Source organism: Alexandromys fortis, unplaced genomic scaffold, assembly GCF_014885135.2.
Source record: "Alexandromys fortis isolate MF-2015 unplaced genomic scaffold, M_Fortis_MF-2015_v1.1 scaffold_264, whole genome shotgun sequence".
Taxonomy (NCBI): domain Eukaryota; kingdom Metazoa; phylum Chordata; class Mammalia; order Rodentia; family Cricetidae; genus Alexandromys; species Alexandromys fortis.
This window is the reverse complement of record NW_026068140.1, coordinates 961739-982406: the sequence shown is the minus strand read 5'-3', so window position 1 is coordinate 982406 and position 20668 is coordinate 961739. Positions and strand designations below refer to the sequence as shown.

Here is a 20668-nt window from a genome sequence, read left to right as displayed (position 1 = left end):
GTGGTGTGCAGGGATCCCAGATACCCACCTTGAGTGGGGGTAGCACGTGGATCTCCTCGCGGCAGGCAGGAGAGCTCAGTTTCTGCTTCCAGTGCAGGCTTTAGCTAGAAGGAGTTGTGTGTGGGTGTGTTTTTCTCAACAAAGAGGGATCAGGAGAGATGGGGTAGGGAGTAGAAAGGGAACCAGGGAGGGGGCGGGGAAGGGGAGAGGGCAGCGGAGGGATGAAATGAGCCCATTTCAGGGGAGAAGGAAAATGAAAGCAACCGGCCTTCTCGGTTCTGGGCGGGTGCTGAGGAGCAGCAAGCGGGCTCCCTGCCTGCGGCGGTTCGGATGACCCGCTGGGGGCACCGAGGAAAGCCTGTTTTAAATTTAATCCGAACTTGACGGTGTGAATTGAACCGGAGGGAATTTAAATCATTAAAAGGGAGACACCCGGCAGGGGGAGGGGGTGATGACTCTAGCCTATCTGTTTGTCTGTCCTTCCCATGGTGCTAGCCTGATTGTGGTCTCAGTTGCTCAGGTTTGACGGGATAGAGGAAGTGTGCCCCTCCCCCCTCAGGGCACTCCTCTCCTGTGCCCACTGAAATCTGTTGGATGTGTACGGTGAAAGGTAGGAACTCCAGCGAATACAGAACTGTCAACTAGACCTGGCCTTTTCCCTCCCCAACAGTTACTCCTGGCATCCTCAGGTCTCTCAGGTTGCTCCAGCGGTGCTAAGGAAAATGGAATGGGATGGTTTGGATGAGAGAAAGTCCTGGAATAGAATATAAGAGCAATTGAACCCCAAGATGAGACCCTCCTTTTGGTATCCCCACATCTTTGCAAGCCGAGATTTAGAGAAAACCACTTCCCATCCCTGATCTGCTAGCTTTTAAATGTGACAACCCACACGCAGGACCTAGGCCTAGTGGGCTCTGGACTCCCAGTGTCTACCTTCCTTAAGGCTTCTTCTTTCTGAGAAGCATAGACAGAATGGGGCATTGGCAAGGAGGGGCCTGTGGGCGAGGCCTGCTTCCCAGTCTACAGCTGAGCCTGCTTCTGAGTGGGGAGTGTCTGGAGTTTTTGATCTCAAAAGGAAGGCAAGGCAACTGTCTCTCTTCTGCTTCCTGGAGGATCTGAGGGAGACAGGGGTCCCTGAATGGTGCTCTCGAGTGCCAGTTGCAGCAGCCTCTGCAGAGTAGGCAGGCTGGGTGTGCAGGCTGCTCAGAAGTTGAAAAGAAGGTTGTGTGCAAAGGGCGCAGGGGAGAAGGGAGGTCTCATTACAGTCAAGATATCTAAAGAGGGGCTCTCTCGAATAGACGAGGGTTCTTAAGAACTTCTGTTTAGGAACATTGGGGTAGAGACCGACAGGCCCTGGCGCCCTGTGAAGATGCAGAAAAAAGCAGGCATGCTGTCTCTTCCCCTTCTATTTCTTCCTCTTTGACTAGAATGTGGCTTAGCCCCCAGCAGCTGAAGTGACTGCCGGGCTAACTCAGATTCTGTGTCCCACCGGCCTAGTATACCCACCGGAGCAGGTCTCCCAGAGGGGGAGGAAAGGAGGCCTCTTACGCCATTGTGTCCAGACAGAAGTGGCCGCCGCGCCCGGAGCGGTCCCGCGGCAAAGCCCGGACAAGCAAGAGAACTGCACAATGCCACGGCTGCTCCTGTGGCTGCTCCGGCTGCTCCGTCAGCCTGCGCCCAGCCCCAGCCCAGCACCATCCTGCCTGTGCCTCTCTGCGCCCTTTTCTTCCTTGTGTTTTGAGAGCCTTCCTTTCCTTGTTCTTAGGTCTCTTCCTCTCGCCTGCCTTCTTTTCCTTAATTCATTCTCATTCTCTCTCTCTCTCTCTCTCTCTCTCTCTCTCTCTCTCTCTCTCTCTCTCTCTCTCTCTCTCTCTCTCTCTCTCCTCGTTATCCTAACCCTCCAGTTCTGTTTTTCCTTCCTCCAGTCTGGAGACCTGTTTAAATTGGTCTGTCAGGCTCTGACTCTCTTAGGCTCTGTCCCTTGATGTCCTCTTGGCCACAGTCTGTCCCGGGGCCCCACTGAAGACTAAATGCCTGTGCTCAAGGCTGCCAGTAACTACTCAAGAGTCAGGCTGGGTCCCCAGTCACCCATGGCTGGGGGAGGTGCTGACTATGCTGGGGATTTGGAGAAAGCCTCTGCAGAGGACCTGGAACCGCCTATGTGTTCTTGAACTAGTGAGGGAAATTTTTTGATTGACAGCTAACATGACTGCATCAAGGCCAAAGAGATACTCTGTTTCTTATGTAATTTGGATTTTCCAGCCAGTCCAGCCCAAAGGAAAAGACAGTGAGCTCTGAGGAGAATTAGTCTCAGGCTCTGAGTGCCTTTCCCTAACCAGACACTTCCCTGCACACCCACCCCATGCCTCAAAAAACAAAAAAATCCAGCTCTGATATACTGAAAAGCGAAGAAGGAGAGGAGGGGCCCACAGGTACTAGGGAGGGCTGCAGCAGCTCTAGAGTCTCTCCTAAAAGCTGCAGTTGTCCCCTCCCCAACCTTCTCACCCTCTAACACAGGTACCTCTCTAGCACTTCCTCACCTGGAAGAGTAGAGGGAGAGGAATGTAGGAGAAAACCAGTCCCCACTCCACACTTAGAGTTTGGACTGGTCCTGGTGACTGCATAGAAGAAGCCACAGAACCTGCTTCCTTCAGAGCTCACTTCCTAGCCTCAGTTCCTGTTTGTTTAATTCCCTTCGCATAGACTCTTTCCTCTGACCCTGAGACTGCACCCTGATTCTTTAGATTCTTTCTGCTCTGCCTAGGTGCATCACCTGTCCCTTCATCCCCACAACCATCCTCTTTGCCTCCTCTCCTGAACCCTTACTGAGGACTTTTCTGCCTCTCCAAAGCTTTCTATTGCTAAACCACCATGGGAGGTCTGTTGAAAAGCTGTACATGCAACAAACCCCAAATTCGAGGGGGGGGGATAGCAGTCAACTTATGGGGAGGGTGGAACCCCTCAGTCACACAGCCACCTCCTGAATTCTTCCATCCGACCCCAAAGAAATTGCCTTCTCCCATCCCTCCATTGCTTTTTTTCTGTTCCAAAAACAGCCTACAATTTTATTTAATGAAAGACACATTTATGAACAATCAAATGATCCTCATAAAAATTTTATTGAAGGACGTAAAAACAAGCTACTTGCCCACGACCGAGGTCTCTCTCTCGCTTTGCCTGTTCTCACCCTGGCTTTCTGCAGACAGAACCTCCGAGTGACTTCTCTTTTTGGGGTGTATGTGAAGGTGTCACAGAGATGACCGGGGGCAAAGGAGAGTGAGCAGGCAGACAGGATGGAAATGCCCCACTTAAGTTGTATAGTTCTCTCCTCCACTTCTTCAAGCTGGCAGAGAAACAGATACAATAAATTTAAATAAAGGCTTATATATCTGTGCCAAAGCAAGAGGAGACTTGTGAAGCTGATGATAAAGGTGTGTGAAGTGGCCCAGTTCTACTCCTCCCACCCTACAGACCACCTTCCCAAGCCTCCCATACCCACCCTAGATTTGGGGAGCTGAGCTGGCCAGTGGCAGAAGAACTGTCCCCTTTCCTTCCTTCCCTCCCTCATCCCAGCTTGTTCAGTCCCCTCCCACCGTCCCTCCCTCGCCGCTGGTGCTGCTATTGCTGAAAGAAATACATTAATACACCGTATTTTAAAAAGCATCTTTAAAAGCCACGTTCCGAACTGACAATCGCAGATCTCCGTTCACTCAGAGACTGCAGGAGCTTCGGGACCGACAGAGATAGATTACGTCAAGAAATAGTTCCTCCACCTACCTCGTCCAGCCTCCCCGCCCCTGTGGGGCTCCCCGAGCCCAGCTCAGCCCTTGGGGGTCCAAGAACCCTGGCTTCAGGAACTCGCATTTTCACCTTGGTGTTTTTTTTTTTTTTTAATTCTCATGGTAGGGGGAGCCATCTGCTTTTGGCTGCACATGGTAAAAGGGGGGGGGGTTCCCTGATGAGATATGAGTCGTCCGGGGTGGGGTGTCCAGCGCCTTGGGTCCAGAGCTACAGATCGCCAGGAAAACGCAGGTCGCGGGGATCAGCAGAGAGAAGGGGGTGGTAAAGGGGGGAAAAAGCAAAGGGAAAAAAGCCCCTGCGCATTGATCCGCGCCGTATTTTTGGGTAAATACGATCACGTGGGGGCTGGGGAACCAATGAGCTGCCGGGAAAAGGCTGGAAAAATAATTACCTGCCTTGATTGTTCTGTGAGCAGATAAAAAGTACATATACAGTTCATACAATAATCTTATGTATGTAAAACCCTGTTACGATGTCGGCGACGGGGCCCATCAGTAACTATTACGTGGACTCTCTCATCTCTCACGACAATGAAGACCTCCTAGCGTCCAGGTTTCCGGCCACCGGGGCTCACCCTGCCGCCGCCAGACCCAGCGGCTTGGTGCCGGACTGTAGCGATTTTCCGTCCTGTAGCTTCGCGCCCAAGCCGGCAGTGTTCAGCACGTCGTGGGCGCCCGTGCCCTCACAGTCGTCCGTGGTCTATCACCCGTACGGCCCCCAGCCCCACCTCGGCGCCGACACGCGCTACATGCGGACTTGGCTCGAGCCGCTGTCCGGCGCCGTCTCCTTCCCCAGCTTCCCGGCCGGGGGCCGTCACTACGCCCTCAAGCCCGACGCCTACCCCGGGCGCCGCGCCGACTGCGGCCCAGGCGACGGCCGCAGCTACCCGGACTACATGTACGGTTCGCCCGGGGAGCTGCGCGACCGCGCCCCGCAGACGCTGCCCTCGCCCGAGGCGGACGCGCTGGCCGGCAGCAAGCACAAAGAGGAGAAGGCCGACCTGGACCCTAGTAAGTTGGGAGCAATTTTCCTTTACAACCGGCACAGGAGGGGAGGGGAAGCCAGGCGGGGGCAGCCGGATTACAGCCCGTCCAGCCGCGCGGGCAGCGCGGGAGAGGGGCGAAGGCGAGGGGGCCAGGACTCAATAAAAACGAATTACCTTGGGGAGCTAGCTCTCTGGGGCAGGAAGGTCTGAGACTAGGGCCCTGGCAGCCAGGTTGGGAGAGGGCCGGTCAGGGGAACTTCTCTGCCAGAGGCTGGCTTTGAAGGAAGACCCCTGATTCGTCCTCTTAACTCAGGCTTTTTGATTCAGTGGTCACTTTCGAAAAATAAAATGCAAGCAGGGACAGGAGCTGGGCTGAGGGCCTGTGGTTCATTTTGTGGTTGGAGAAGGGGCAGGGCAGCAAAAGGAAAGAAATTATCCCTACCTCTTAGCCAGAGTGGGGGGTCCTCATCCCACTAGAGGTTTATAAAATAAAAGGTCCACTGAGTTCTCCTCCCCCTAGAAGGGTCTAGGGGGTATGTAGTCTAGGAACTTAGGCCAGGACTTCCAAACAGAAGTGGGAGAGAAGTAACTGTCCGAGTCTCCTTAAACTTGAAAACCCACTTTTAAGTGTCTACAAGAGAAAGTTGCGAATGGGGATTAGGAATACGGAATGCAATAGGTTCTTCAGATTAAAGAACCACATACACGTGCCCCCCCCACACACACACAGGAGAGAGAGAGAGAGAGAGAGAGAGAGAGAGAGAGAGAGAGAGCGAGCCTGAGAGACTCTAGTCAGGGAAAGAACATTCTGAATGTTGTGTAGAATGGGGGGCTGACTAGGGTAGGTAAAGAGGTGGGGGGGGCAGGTGTAAGCTACAGGGTCAAAGAAAGAGGGGACTAAGAAGGAGAAACAGCAGTGGAGGGGTGTAGCCCCCTGGGTGTGAGGAAGTGTCTGGGGGATCCCCAGGAGGAGACTTCAGGAAATCTTTTCCTCTAGCTCCATAAGGGGCCAGGGCCTAATTATACCCTCGGAAGACTTCCCTCCTGCCCTCATCTACTCCCATAAACCTGAAATTGGAAGCTTGGAGGCTTGTCTCCTGCAGAGTCTGTCCTGGAGCTGGGGGGGGGGTGCAGGGGAGACCAAGAAGAGGGTTAAGATGTGGGGGAGCCTTTCTCCAAGGCCAGCAGCTCTCTGACGAGTGGGGAGGTTTAACCCTGAATATTCGCCTCAGCAGGGTTGAATTCTGAGCAAGAGATGGACACTGGGAAGTGCTGAGGGTTTAGCGACTCTCTGGGTCAGGAAACAACTATGAAATTTCAGGACTTGGTCGTGGGCTGTGAGAATGGGAGGGGCTGAGGAGGAGGGAAGTGGAGAGGAGAGGGGTCTTGCTATAAAAATAAAAAACAAGAGAGAAGCGTTTATGGGCCTATGAAACAGTTGGAAATTTGGACTTTTTATGAGGATATTCTCGAATTACTACTCTTGAAGCTGAAGACCAGACTGTGGGGGCTTTGGTAGCTTCAAATTTCCTACAGTTTTAGGTGCTGGAAACTGGACAGGGAGGGCACGTGGAGAGGGGGAGAATGCAGAAGAGAAAGGAGGAAAATGCCTAAAGTAAAACGTGACCAAATTCAGGTTCAATTATTGAGCTTGAGGAGCTTGACAAAGACTGGGGTGGGATAGCTGAGGTCTTGAGCTGGAAGGAGACTCTACTGATCCTTGCCTATGTTTGGCCCTCCAGGCAACCCCGTGGCCAACTGGATCCATGCCCGGTCCACAAGGAAGAAGCGTTGCCCCTACACCAAGTACCAGACGCTGGAACTGGAGAAGGAATTTCTCTTCAATATGTATTTAACCAGGGACCGACGATACGAGGTGGCCCGTGTTCTCAATCTCACTGAGCGGCAGGTCAAAATCTGGTTTCAGAATCGGAGGATGAAGATGAAAAAGATGAATAAGGAGAAAAGCGACAAGGAGCAATCCTAAGCCTGCCCCAGCCTGCTGCCAACACAGCCAAGGAAAACATAAAACCCCACAGAAATGTCCCAGCCTAGGCGGCAGAAAGCACGAGAAGGAAAGAGCAAGATAGAGAAAAGCCCACCGTCTTAAAAAGAAAAAAGGAAACTCTGGCGATGTGGGAGGGCTAAGTGCTGAGGAATTGGTGTTTAGAGGTAGTTCTATCCAGCGACCAGGAGGCAGGAGAAACTGCATTCTCTTCCCCCCAGCGCAAGCGAAATAAATGACACACACACACAAATGTGATTTTTCCCTTCTTTCTTCAAAGAAGCCAGTATTTGAATCTCTGTGTGTGTGTGTCTTTCTGTGTCTCTGTCTCTCTCTATGTCTGTCTCTCTGTCTGTCTCTGTCTCTCTCTCTCTCTCTCTTATTTGGTCTGGGCCATTTCTTCCTGGGCCGTGGGAGCTCTGTGGGCAGATTTTATACAAAAAGACACACACACAATGATGGTTTCCAGCCAGAGCTGAGGGGTGAGAGCCCGATCGTAGGGCTGGGTCAGACTGCACAGGCAGGCTGGTTCCTCAGGCTTGTATAGAACCGTGTTCTTCTCATCCTAGTGCCCCCTCCAGCGCGTCCTGTAATGTGCTTCTGTTTGTTACAGTAGAGCAACTCTGTTAATATATCGAAGTCACTTAAAAAAAAAAAAAACAGAAATTCAACTGCATCTAGTTCTCGTCGTCTTTATTTCTCTTCACCCGTGGCTCTGTGGACGAGGCAAGGGCTTAATCCTCTAAGGGAAGCTGGAGCCAGAACCAGAGAAGGGGCTCCTTCTACCTCCGAAGGGCAAAGGCCTGCAGCTTCTCTCCAGGCAGGGCAGAATGGGAGGGGGGCTCCTTGGAAGGGAAGGAGGGGAGGCTGCTGAGACAGAGGCCTAGCTTGCGCCTGCCCCGGCTGGCTGCCTGTGAGTTTCCTAGTGGCTTGATGGAGCGTGTGGGGAGCGCTGCTGGGATGGTTTTGCTGGCTGTAATTAATTGTCGTAATTTATGAGTACATGAGATCGGAGAGAAAAGATAGGTGAAGATGAAAGTTGGGTGCTGGGTGAAGGCCCAGGCTGGCTTCTTGCCTGGTGGCTGTGGTGCTGTGGTGCTGTGGTGCTTTCAGGGTTGGCTGAGAAAGAAGGCTAGCAGGATGCTCAGCTAGGGGAAAAGGCCATGCAGGCCTCAAGGAACACTGGGGGACAGGCACTGAGTACTGAATGAGAAGGGGGGAGGAGGAGGAAGGAAGAAATAAAAATACAAGAAAAAGAAGACAGGAGGGGGAAGAAGAAAGGAAAGAAGGAAGGCAGGAGAAAATAATGAAGAGGGAGAGAAAAAACGGATCGCAAAGTCAATATAATAAGAATTAATTTTTTCTCAGTGAATTCATTCCTGGTTCTTCTCTCCCCTTCTAACCCCCCCCATGTTTAGTTTGAATGTTGATAAGTGTTACTAAGGTCATGCTAAGTAGTTCTCCTAGGGGGTAGTGAGGCCAGGCTACAAGGGAGAGAGTTAACAGTTAGCTAGCAATGGGGTGCTCTCTGGTGGCTGCTGGACCCCAAGCACAGAGGCACAGTGATGTGTACCTAACAGTCTGGTGGGGCTGTATGGCTGCCCTGCACCCTTTTCTAGAACCTTCTCTCTCTGGAGCTAACAGTTTCTTGGGCTAATCAGAAGCAGACAGAACTGCTGGGTCCGCCTCATCCCAGCACCCCTTTTCTCGGAAATCCCCCAATCTGGAAACTATTAAAATTAGACTGCTTGAAATATAGCCCTTTAACATCTCAGGCCATCCGCTTTGCCAAAGCATCCCCTGGCAGGACTGGTGGGCACTTGGAGTGACAGCCTCTGTCACATTATTTGATTGGAGGAAAGTGAAAAGGGTTGAAATTTTTGATTCTTTAATATTGTGGGGGGAGCAGCAACCAAGTGGCAACAACAGACTTAGCAGCCAAGCCATTGATGCATTCCCTATTCCCTGCTTAGCAGACCATCCCACTCCTGAACATTGACTCCTTGGTCTTTTGGAAAGAGGCTTCGCCTTGTTTTTCTCACTACCTTACTCTTCCCTATGGTCTTTTTGCTGTTCTGTAATCCTGGCCTAAGTTCTGCACTTGATGGGAACCAAGTGCCTTAGTCAGGACTATCAAGAGAGAGGGTGCCGGCTTCTCTCCCTGCCTGAGCTTAGCACTGTTGTCCGGCTTCCACCACACCCCTGCTCTAAGGTCTGCTTCCTGAAGCCTGCCGGCTGGAAAGGGGGCCTCAGAGCTTGTAGGACCCAGAAGAAGGTTGGATTTAGAGGCGGCCCACTCTTTAATCCCAGTTTCTAGCCTCCAGATCAGCATTAGATTCGATTTTATTCATTAGCATTTGTGAATTAAAACAACACGACACGCATCTGGGGAGAGAAATGAAAGCAGACCAGGAGAGGGTCTGGCAGACTTTCTCTTCCCTCCTGTGTCCTTCCACCTCTCCTCTGCTCTTTAGTCAGAATCACAAAACCCTAAAGGTTGTCCTACTTGGGAAGGCAGAGGTAGGTACATTTCCGGAGCCCAGAAATGCCACTTTTATGGTCCTGTTTGTCTCCCTGCCTTGGGTTCTGAATGGGGCCCCGAACAAAACAGCAACGCGAAGCTGGCTAGACGTCTGGGCTTAATTGTTTTATGGTTTAAATAAGGTGGACAATCTTTCCTTTGAAATCGGATTATAGGAATGTTTTGTCTATAGCCCACAGAGATCAGGACCTCTCTGGCCGAGAGGGAGAGCTGAAGAGCGCGCGCATGCTAGGGAAGGGCTACAAACCAGGGGGTGGGAGCAGCCTGGAACGGTCAGAGTCCCACCCTGAAGTCCAGCAGGCAGCGGGTGGAATAGGCTGTGCAACACGATAAAAGGGACTGAGAGTGCTGGGAGCAGAAGGTCCTGAGAACTTCGGATGGGGCGGTGTACCCAAGCACCCACGTAGGCAAGGGCAAAGGCCTGAATGGAGGAGATCACAGCTATTCCTTTGCAATGTCTCTTTATTCCAGAAAGGAGAGTTACAAAGAGAGGAAAGTGTGGAACCCTTCACATGGTTTATTTCAAGAATTTAGAAAAACAAAGAATAGAGGCAACCACCTTCCTGGAAATCTCTCCTTTGCACCGGTTTAGAGGCTTCTTCCTCTCAACTTGCTACCTTTCAGTTCAGCCTAGGACCTCTGCGGGCTTTTCCTCAGTCCGATTGCATTGGAGCAAGTGGACACGAGGTGGCGCTGTTGCTCAATGTTAGAAACCTCTCTCTCTCTCTCTCTCTCTCTCTCTCTCTCTCTCTCTCTCTCTCTCTCTCTCTCTCTCTCTCTCCCCCTCTCCCTCTCCCCCTCCCCCTCTCCCACCTCCACCTCCACCCCAGATCAGCCTGGCCTACTGACAGTTGAGACCAAATTGGAAGCTTTGGCCAGAAAGGGCCTGGCTTCTGCCGGCTTTTCGGCCCCACTGCCTCTGAACAAACCAACCTTCTCACCTGCGAGGAGTAATAATTCGTGAGTGGCAGCAAGAGATGGGCCCTCGCTCTATCGGAGAGTTCAGGAGGTAAAAGAGTGCAGGCATCAAAAATAGTCGCTGATGGAGATAAGTGAGGAGCAGGTAATTAACACAAATAGGCGGAATGACCCGAACAAACGAACATAAATCCGTGGTACCTAAGAGGGTGGTGCAGGCCTTGGGCAGAGGGAAAGAGCGCCGGCGAGGATGATTGCTTGCGGCTCCTTTATTTCCAGGCTCAGAGAGCAAAATAAACCAGATACGGGTAAAAGAAAAATAAATAAATAAGTAAGTAGATAAAATAAAAGATGATAAAAGCCTTCAAAGGGGAAAACTAAGTCCAACCAAAGCTTATAGGACTGATGGGTTCTCCGGACAGGCGGTGGTAATGTTCGGGACAGCCGCATTCCACGACACAAAGGCCCAGAAGAATAGCTCCCTTGCAGGTTTTTTTTTTTTCTGGACCATAAAATCTGGAAATAGATTTCCCCACCCCCTAAAAGATAAGACACAGGCCCCAGAGAGTATCCGGACCCTCTGAGTCTCCTCTTTCCAGTCAAAGAAGAGAAAGTATTTATGACAGCCCCCATGGTCAGATGCTAGGAATCCAGAATCCACTTTCTTCAGCTCTACACCGAGCAAATTCTCTCAGATGGAAAAGGCTGGAGCCAAAGATGCAGCGGGCTATGCTGGGGTGGAGATGTTCTGGGGTTCCTCGCACTACTCTGGACGCTAGTGAGATCCACAGCCCTGACAAAGCACTTCTGGAATCTCCCCTCCTGCTGCCTCAGAGCTAGAGTTCTGTCCCTAAGAGTTTGGGCAGTTCCTAAGTTCAATAGCGGTGAGTTCCCTAAATTCAAAAGATTCCAGTATAGAGTCTCTTGCCTGAACACCAGGAATCTCCTTTAAGAATTTGGCTGAGAGTGGTCATTTCCCCAGTAATTATTTAAATAAAAAAGGACAGGGGAGAACTGCTCTTTCTATCCTGCCTTGCCCTGCTAGCCTGTCCTCTACGCCTAGAGCCATCCCACAACTGGCTCCAGATTAGGGCGGGAAAGGAGGAGATCTGGCTTTCTACCACACCCTTCCTTGCCCAACCCTGAAACCCCAGGATGAGGAAGAAAGACAGGTAGAATTTTTTCTTGATGCAAAAGCTTACAAATATATATATTTATCAAGCATTTATATTCACCAAACATTCTGTGCATGGCCTGGTGCACACATGTATGTACAGGTCTGTGAGTCAGAAAGGCCACTTTCAGAAATGTGTATAGCTAGTGTGAAATGAACATACACTTGATATGTCTCTGAGTAAGAAAATAGTGCAGCATCTATATATGTACATGTACATACATAGTTATGTATATACACACTATACACATATATACATATACACACTCATCTATCTATATCTGTATGTATGTATATGTATGTGTGTATATACATACAGATAGATAGATAGTTAGATAGATAGATAGATAGATAGATAGATAGATAGATAGATAGATAGATAGTGTGTGTGTGTGTGTGTGTTCCGAGTGTGCTCCAGGATGGCTTTGTAAGCCTCACTTACTGTGGAGGAAGAAGACAGAAAGAAATCATTCTTATTCATCTTCATTCAGGAGCACAATAGCACACATTCACACACATGCGCTCATGCTTTCTTCTCTTTTCTCCCTGAATTAAGCCCACTGTAGACACTGTGGCCAGGGAAGGGGGTTGAGGGTCCAAGGTTATTTTTCCACTAGAATTAACTTGAATTTGTCCAGTCTTGGGCATGGGGATCTGTGTCCCCCTCCCCGAAAGTGTGGGTAAATATTTAAAGAGTATCTGTTGACAGTTCCCATCCACATCCTGACCTGGGAAGCCTGCCTGGAGAAGAGGGGGGTGCAGGGAAGCCTGAGGGCCCCTGTAGGTCCAGCTGGCATTTCCTATGTGGTGGTGGTTTCTGAGAATCAGTAAGAGGCCTACTCCTGCTCCCTTCAGCCCGCTAATAGTCTCAGAAACAGAAATGTCTTGGGTTAGGCTAGGCAGAAGCCTGGGCGCTCAAGCTGTTTCTCTTCGTTCCCATAAACAGCTTTGCTCTCAGAGTCTCCCAGCCAAGCTGGTTTGGGTTTCCTGCTCCTTGGAGGAACTACTTTCTGCAAAGGTATTGTGGTCTTGCTGGGGTACATGGAGTGTCACCCCCATCGTCTCTACCCATAGTAGTCAAGGGACAAGAGTCTCAAGGTTGTAAAGAAGACAGAGCAGCTTCAGACTCTGGGGAGAGGTCAGGGACTTGAGGGTCTGCAGCCTGAAGGGTCCAGGTACATGCTGTGCTTCTTCCTGAAGTCCCCAGACTTTAGGAACCCCCAGGTAACTCACCTTTGAGGTTAAAGGCTCAGCCCCGACTTACTAACACTCACCCCTGGGGTCTTCTACCTGTTGAGGTAACCTGAGTTGACCTGCTGGCTCAGGTATCTCTCAAAAATGACAGAAAAGGGGTGCACCTTCTAACAAGAGTACATACTTTGGAAAAGCTGGCCTGGCCATTAGCTGGGGCTGGCTGGCCATCCCCTACACACACACCACACCCCCATCCCTCCCCTCTCCTCCCTCCCTCTTCTCCAGGTCCCCCCCAGGCCCGAACCCCTCAATCCTCTCCCCCCTCCCTTTCTCTCTCTCTCTCTCTCTCTCTCTCTCTCTCTCTCTCTCTCTCTCTCTCTCTCTCTCTCCCCCGCTTGCTCGCTCGCTCGCTCGCCTGTCTTCATGTCGTGGATTGATGAACGCGAATCGCGTGTAAGCGCCGCCACCGCCGGGAGTCTGAGGAATTCGCCTGGGCTGTTAGAGGAAAGAGCTAAGTGAGCGCGCGCGCTCTACCTACCGACAGTGAACAGAGCCGCTGCCGCCCGAGCCCTCAGCCGGCACCGCGCCCCCACCTGCCCAGCCCCCAGCCCAGCAGTCCAGCCCGGGGGAGCCGGCCAGCTTGGGGGTTCGGTCCCGGGGGGAGGGGAGTTTCGGGGATACCGGGCGGGGGAGCGTGAGCCAAGGGGAGGGGGCCGCAGGTTTTCATGTGCCCAGCATGAGTTCCTACTTCGTCAACCCCCTGTTCTCCAAATACAAAGGCGGCGAGTCCTTGGAACCGGCCTATTACGACTGCCGGTTCCCTCAGAGCGTGGGCAGGAGCCATGCGCTGGTGTACGGGCCCGGAGGCTCGGCGCCCGGCTTCCAGCATGCCTCGCACCATGTCCAAGACTTCTTCCACCACGGCACCTCCGGCATTTCCAACTCAGGCTACCAGCAGAACCCGTGCTCGTTGAGCTGCCACGGAGACGCCTCCAAATTCTATGGCTACGAGGCGCTCCCCAGACAGTCCCTTTATGGGGCTCAGCAAGAGGCGAGCGTGGTGCAATATCCCGACTGTAAATCCTCCGCCAACACTAACAGTAGCGAAGGACAAGGCCACTTAAATCAGAACTCGTCTCCCAGCCTCATGTTTCCATGGATGAGACCCCACGGTGAGAAGCCTTTTCTCTTTCCCCTTGGTCTCCCGCGCTCCGGGGTCTTCCCCCTCCCTCGCCTCCTTTTTGTCTGCCCTTGCTTTCCTTCCTGGCTTTGGGGGTCTCTTCCACTCCGATCCAGTGCCTGGGTGGGTTCCTGGAGGTTTGGCTGGGGGGGGCACCTGAGATATTGTGAGTGTTGGGGTGAAGGTGGGGGAAAGGTGATATGTGGGTGCAAAGGGGCTAAAAAACATTTCCTCCATTCCTTCTCTCTCTCCCTCTCCCCATCTCTAAAGTCAAAGTTGGGGAGGTGGCTGACAAGAACACCCAGAGTAAACTAGGGTTATTAGCCTTTGGGGGTGGTAGCCAGTTTTCCCAAAGACAGAAAGACAGCCATTCCAAGACAGTGGCCAGACATTGGGTGAAAGGAAGACCCTTTACTGTCTCCCTCTGGCCAGAGAGAGGGGCAAGAACCTAAGGGCAGGCACTCTGACTCTTTGGGGTCTCCACTTCTTCCTCTCAGAGAAGCAGCCTGAAGGCCATTACCCCAACCTTTTTTTTTTTACTTCCTCCTGTTGGAGAGAAGACTGAATGCCTGAGCAGAAAATCAATGCTCCAGAAGAGAGAGGGGCTACACAAAGTAGGGCTTCTGGGGTCCAGGGACTAGTGCTATACAAAGTAGGGGCTTCTGGGGCCAGGGGCTAGTCAGTTTACCCCCCAGTCAAGATCTATGGGGTTTCTTGGAAAGCTGCTCAAAGATTATGAGCCCCTCTAAGGGTGGCCCTTCATGGCTCAATTTCGAAGTACAGGGGGAAGCAAAAACAACAGTTCCGGCAGGGATGGCCCTTGATTTATTTGTTGGTCTCCAGTTAGCAATCAGGCAGAGCTGCGTTACATTCCAGGAGATCAATTATTTCTCTTATTGGAAAAGCATTAGGCAGAGATAGGCGAGGCGGGGGCAGTGGACAGAAACCCCTCTCCTCTAACCCCAGCCCTTTTCCTTTTCCTTGGAAGCAGATTGTGTCCCTAGGCCGGCTTACTAAATGCCACTCTGTACTTGTAAACAAAGCTGTAAGGGCCAGGCTGGAGGCCTGAAGGACCCTGCAAGGTTCCCTTGTCCCCCACAAGCCCCTACTTTTCAGACAGCTACCTCCCTGCCCCTCACCTTCACCCACCTCCTAAGGTGAAGAAAATCAAACCATAACATGTGTGGAAACTTTTCCTGCCCTTGCTTGTCTTCTGCTGGCAGCCTCACTGGCTGGAGGAAAAACTGAGAAGAAGGGGGAGCTTTGTGGGAAGCAGAGTAGTTGGGGGGAATGGAGCACCCCCAAACCAGATATAACCAGAGTGGGGTTCTGTTCTGTCCAGCTCCTGGGCGGCGCAGTGGACGACAAACTTACAGCCGGTACCAGACCTTGGAACTAGAGAAGGAGTTTCTCTTTAATCCTTACTTGACACGAAAGCGCCGGATTGAAGTCTCTCACGCCCTGGGACTGACCGAAAGACAAGTGAAGATATGGTTCCAGAATCGAAGGATGAAGTGGAAAAAGGAGAACAACAAGGACAAGCTGCCTGGGGCCCGAGATGAGGAGAAGGTGGAGGAAGAAGGGAATGAGGAAGAGGAAAAAGAAGAAGAGGAAAAAGAAGAAAATAAGGACTAGGAAAAAAGAGAGAGAAAATCCCCCCCCACTCCCTTGAAGTTTCGTTTTATGGTAGCAGATAAATTGAGAAGTTTACGACTGTCATTTGCTTTTATAGAGAATAGAATGGCACTCACTGCTCTAACTACCTGTCAGATACGTGCAGTTCTGCTTTTATTACCTTTGGACTTCCCCTGCTCCTTATCTGTTTGGGGGGGGGGGGAGACCTAGACACAAGGAAAAGTTCTGCTCCACTTCATGCTCAGCTCACACTCACTTGTCCTGGCTTCCAGCTTCTGAGCCCTTCCTGAACTTTAAGGTCTAAGCCTTCTCACACACCCACTTCTCCCCACCCTTCCACTCAGTGCTTCTCTGGTATTTATTTTAAAGGGAATCCGCCTGAAGATGTGGAAAATGGTTCTTGCTTGGCTTGTATGCTAGGAATCAGAGTACTGAATTAACTTCTTTTTTGAAAGAAAAGGAAAGAAGAAAAAAAGCAGAAGAAGGGAATGAAAGGGAAAAACTGTTAAAAGAAATAAAAGATAGCAAAGAAGAGTCCCTCCCTCTCTGAGGCTCCTTCCTTAGAAAACTCCCTTGACTTTCTCCAGGAACCTAAGAATCTCTCCACCCCCTTACTGAGGGGTAAAGAGGGGCCTGCAGTGGTCTCTAAAATCCTACCTATCCATGCCATAGTCACTTGGGCCCAAGCCTTCCTTGCCTGTCCTTGCTGATTGATTTCTGTTCTTTGGGCCCAGCTTCCTCTGAGCTGTCTTAGTGTTTGTGCTCAGAAATCACCATAATCATGAAGACAATATGCTGATAAAAAACTTTAATATACTACCTAAAGGGAACCTGCAATAATCTTGGGGGAGGGGAGAGAAAGAGAAAAAAAATCCTACTAAAGGAGGTAAAAACAGAAAAAAAAAAGAAAAAAGAAAAAAAAAACAAACCTTCAATGTATTTTATCCCCACCTGTAGGAAGCAACCCTGCTCTGAGGGCATCTGTAATGCGGTTTTGTTGCCGTCTGTTGCTGCTGATTTCACTAAGAAAAACCCCAACAACTGAGACTGCCTAGCCCGCTGGTCTTGTGGCTTTCATTGTGCTTCTGACCCCAGTAGAGTAGAACTAAACCGCACTGAATGCATAGTTACTGTCTTGAATTCTCTGTTTATGCAACGTGCTCGAAAGGAAAAAAATGTTAAAATATATCTATAATAATAATTTTTGGTCATTTGTCTTTATGTCCAGCTATGAATGTAGATTTTGTGTCCTGAAAGCCCTGTTCCTGGTCCAAGTACTTTGTATTGTATAAGTGAGTCATAATAAAAAAATGAAAGAAGAAATTGAAGCTGGAAAGACTTGCTGTTTGTCTGTAAAGCCCCCCTTTTCCTACTTCTCCCTCCTTATTCCCTTCCCCAGCTCTGCAAAAGGCCCTGCCCTGATCTGAATTTGAGTGTGGAACTTGGGAATGGGGTGGAGAGAGTTGGGAGACAGGAGGGCAGGTGACTGGCAGTTAAGGGGTTAAGGAAGGAGGAAAGTCTACTAGAAGGAAGGAGGATTACTTAGCTAATACTACTGCCAAACAAGAAGGCTCATAGGTGCTGGGACTTCAGAGGGAAGACAGGAGCCCCTTCATTTCTGTGCTGGGTCCATGTTTCTCCTGGGACTATGCCTTTTCTTCCAGGGGTTTGGGCTAAGGGTGATATGTGGGGTTCTTCTCTTGCTTGTGAGCACCCCTTACCAGCCAGTACATCATATTGTAATAGTGGAGAGGATAGGGTTAGGGGTATGTGACGCTAAATGTAGCTGAGTAGTCAGGAGAGTTCGGCTGACAAATGCCAAAGTGTGGAATGAGGAAGCTTCTGCCTGGTTTAGAGGAGAAGGGAAGGACAAATGAGTAAGCTGGTATACCAGTCAGGGTCCGCATCCTGGAATTCAAATTCAACCCAAGGCTATCACTGCCACTCAGCCCCCTTGTGTCCACTTAGCTTCTGTTCTGATTGTTTCAAGCCAGCTCCTGGCTGGCTTCACTTTTACAATTGGGCTGCTTGCCTGGCTACCACAGTGAGGACCGCTGATTTGGGAGCATAGGCCTGTTGGGTGGACAGCCCCCACAGCAGGGGAAAGGGAATCTTTTCATTTTCCAAAATAAAGAATTCAGTACCAGGAACTCAGCTAGCAAAGGGATCATTCTGTAGGGTCCTAGGCAGACAAATCTGTTTATGCCCAAACCATTCCAAATTCCAGAGATACAAGATGTCTGGTTCAGCCAGGCCAGAGCAAGAGGGGAAGAGAGGATTTCTGGTCTTCAAAAACAGAACCCTAAAGACATATATTTTTGAGACCAGATCTCTGGGGTCAGTGATTTTTAACCTAGGCCCAGGCCGAATGTTTCACCAGGTACTAATCTCTGGCTCCTATAAAAGGGGTTCAAGATTTGGAAGGCGGTTTTCCTAGAGGCTGAGAAGCTGCTGCGGGGTGGAAGGACAGGTTGGGATAACTTTAAGTAGGAGGTGGGGGGATCTGTGGAATTTGGGGTCCCTGCTGACAACTAACTGATCCCGTTTGACTTCGGAGGCTTAGGCGATTGTCCAGGGAAGCCTGAAAACAGGCTTTCACTTCCTATCTGACTCTGTGGGGCCACCGAAGGAGAGCCGGTTCATTTTTAATCCTGGGGTGATGGTTGCTATTGGAAAAAAATCCTTCCCTGAAGCAGAGCGAGATGAACCCCTTGTAAATGGCTCTGAGGGGACTTGCAGCTCCCCCCAACATAGACACCAACCCCCCCCATTCATCCCTGGCCTGCTCAGTAGTGTCCATGGTCCTAAAGTGTCGCGTCTGAGAGCGGGTGCGTCTGGCGCCCGGCTTCTCTGGAAATGTCGGGCAGCAGGAGGGTCAGACCTAAGGAGCCCCAGCGACCCCTCCCCGTTTCCCCTGCCCACCTCTTCTGCTTTCTCTTTTGGGAAAAAAGGAGGTTAAAAACCCATTTTATGGGGGAATGTAATTGCAAGAGCGGGATGCGCTCTTTAGAAATGCGTGCTCCTAAATGTCACTGCTGCCGTCCCATTACCGAAATGGGTACCATTCGGCTGCTGCAGATACGACTTTCTCCCATTTTTTACTTTTTTATTAGCCAATCAAAGTGGCTTCCGAAAGCTATTTGTGATTTGTGAAAAATAGTATCTTTCAAAACACAAACACTGAGTTGAAGCATCTCGCTCATTTCGCCTTGGATTTATTATTCTAATCTCAACGGTAAAGACAGGATGGTGCAGCTGTTAAACTGGGGGGCAAATTCGTTTCTCGGTATTAAAAAAATACCACCGCATTTTTCTCTCCCCACTCTTTCACTGAACGTCCAAGGGAGATGGGGGTCTTGGAGAAATCTGAGGCGCCAAAGAAATTAGTGTGCCCCTGAGATACTCCCAGGGACCCCTTGAAGAAGAACATGGGTTGACCTCCACAGTCTCATATTCATGGTATGAGATGCCATCCCAGAGGGTTATCCCTAGCCCCAATTAAAGAGGATTCAGGACAGGTTGTATGTGCCATAATCTGGAAGGAAAATTTCCGGTGAGCTGCCCGGCAGTGCTGTCCCATTCTCCCACTGCCCATTGTGAGAAGCTGGGCCAGCGCTTCCTCGCCGTGATTTTTAACTACCTGTTATAAAGTTTATGGGTGGGTTTGTAAAAGAAACGAGGTCTCTGCATCCGGCTGAGGGAACTGCTTCACTGGGAAGTTTGGGGAGGGGACGAAGGGTCTCTTGTTGGCTGATTGAGCACTCAGCCCTTGAGGTTCCCTTGCCTGCTCAATGCCGACCAAGGAAAGATCTCCAGTCAGTGGGGAGTGGCCGGACTACAGCCTAGCAACCAGTCTCTAGGAGGTAGCTTATTCTGGCCTCCCCAACCGTACTTACTACCAAAATTGGTGGTCTGGGAAATGGGGTGCATAAACTTTTAGAGCAAAAGGCAGAATTCGAAGCAGTAAATGACTCTCTTACGGGCCTGCGAGCTCTGAAATCAGATCTCAGCTGCCCAGATACTGAAGGAGAATTTTTTTTTGCTTGAAAAAGACAGGTGTTTTGAGCTACCAGAGAGGGTGAAATGGTTTCAAAAGTACCTTGCTCCTCAAAAAAGAAAAAAGAAAAACAAAGAAAGCTGGACCAAAATCTTAAACGTTAACATTTTTAAAAAAATTCTTTGAGTCTTGCAAGTTGCCATTAAAAACTAGGAAACAAGAGAACCTGAAATGAAACTAGAAATGGTCTTGAGGGGTGGGAAAGTCCTTCTGTCAGAGAAAGGGACCACCTGGGGAATGAAAGTCATTTTAGGGGTCCTTGAAGCTGCCCAGGAACTGTCACCCTCTGCTGCCTAAAGGACAGCCAAATTCTGGTCCAGTTCTGTCTTTTAGACACCATCTACTACAGGCTGCTTGGGAGGGCTGCCAGCGTCCTGAGACTCCAGTTTCTTGTCTGATGTGTGGGGAGTGGGGGCTTGCCTGGGGCACCGCAGTAGAAAAGACGTGTTCTCTTTCTAGAAAACAAAGGTAGGAGTAGGTACCCTATTCATTTTTATTTCCTTCATCTCCCCAGCCTTCATTGCCTCAAGGCTGCAGACCTCTGCAAAGCTTTGATTTTCATCAGATCCAACATTATTACCTTCATTTATTAAGAAAAGTATTTAAAATTCCAGACAGCAAGAGGAGGCAGCCGACCTTCAGCGTCTGAGCCCTATTTTCTCCCTTCTATACTAGCCCTATCTGCTCTTGCTGTGTTAGTCTAGCAGCCGGTCCGTGGGGAGTGGGCGGTGGGTGAGGGTGGAGTGGGGGTTGGGTGATGGTCCCTTTCTGAGAGAATTGGGTAAACATGGCGACCGTGGCGCCCATTTGCACACGCTACACAAATGCATCGCATTCCCGGTTGTTTGCAGAAAATTTACAGCTGAGTAATAAAAGTTTACGATCGACTCACAAGTTGGATTGGCCACAAGAAGTCATGTGGATTCCATCCATGAACGTGAACTTTTTATTGTGGTTTGTCCGTTCCGAGCGCTCCGCAGAACAGTCCTCCCTGTAAGAGCCTAACCATTGCCAGGTAAACCTGCGCTGGGCGCTCTGTTCATTACCAGTATATTTTTTATTAATCTGATTAGTAATTATTTTTCCCTATTTATTTTTTTTCCTTCCAGGTGGAGTTGCCGGAAGCTGGGGGCACCTGGGGAGGGCGGGGTGGAAGGGGAGAGGCAGGAGTTGAGAA

General features: G+C 50.4%; 2 protein-coding genes across 2 annotated transcripts; both read left to right on the top strand.

The window, feature by feature from the left end:
* The first annotated feature begins 4161 nt into the window (after positions 1–4161).
* On the top strand, positions 4162–7648 carry Hoxc9 (homeobox C9). Its single transcript, XM_050126742.1, has 2 exons — positions 4162–4811; positions 6529–7648. Exons 1-2 carry the CDS (start codon positions 4274–4276, stop codon positions 6771–6773), a joined length of 783 nt encoding a protein of 260 aa, XP_049982699.1. The 5' UTR covers positions 4162–4273; the 3' UTR covers positions 6774–7648.
* Positions 7649–12941: 5293 nt separating this feature from the next.
* On the top strand, positions 12942–16762 carry Hoxc8 (homeobox C8). The gene is made up of 2 exons (XM_050126743.1): positions 12942–13791; positions 15142–16762. The coding sequence occupies exons 1-2, from the start codon at positions 13356–13358 to the stop codon at positions 15432–15434; spliced, it is 729 nt and encodes a 242-aa protein (XP_049982700.1). The 5' UTR covers positions 12942–13355; the 3' UTR covers positions 15435–16762.
* Positions 16763–20668: the final 3906 nt, after the last annotated feature.

What these genes read in the sequence shown, in the direction of transcription:
- Hoxc9 (XM_050126742.1), top strand. Translation starts at nt 4,274, where the DNA reads ATGTCGGCGACGGGGCCCATCAGTAACTATTACGTGGACTCTCTCATC. An exon ending in GAAGGCCGACCTGGACCCTA is followed by an intron (nt 4,812 to 6,528) that starts GTAAGTTGGGAG and finishes TTGGCCCTCCAG; the next exon opens with GCAACCCCGTGGCCAACTGG.
- Hoxc8 (XM_050126743.1), top strand. Translation starts at nt 13,356, where the DNA reads ATGAGTTCCTACTTCGTCAACCCCCTGTTCTCCAAATACAAAGGCGGC. An exon ending in TCCATGGATGAGACCCCACG is followed by an intron (nt 13,792 to 15,141) that starts GTGAGAAGCCTT and finishes TGTTCTGTCCAG; the next exon opens with CTCCTGGGCGGCGCAGTGGA.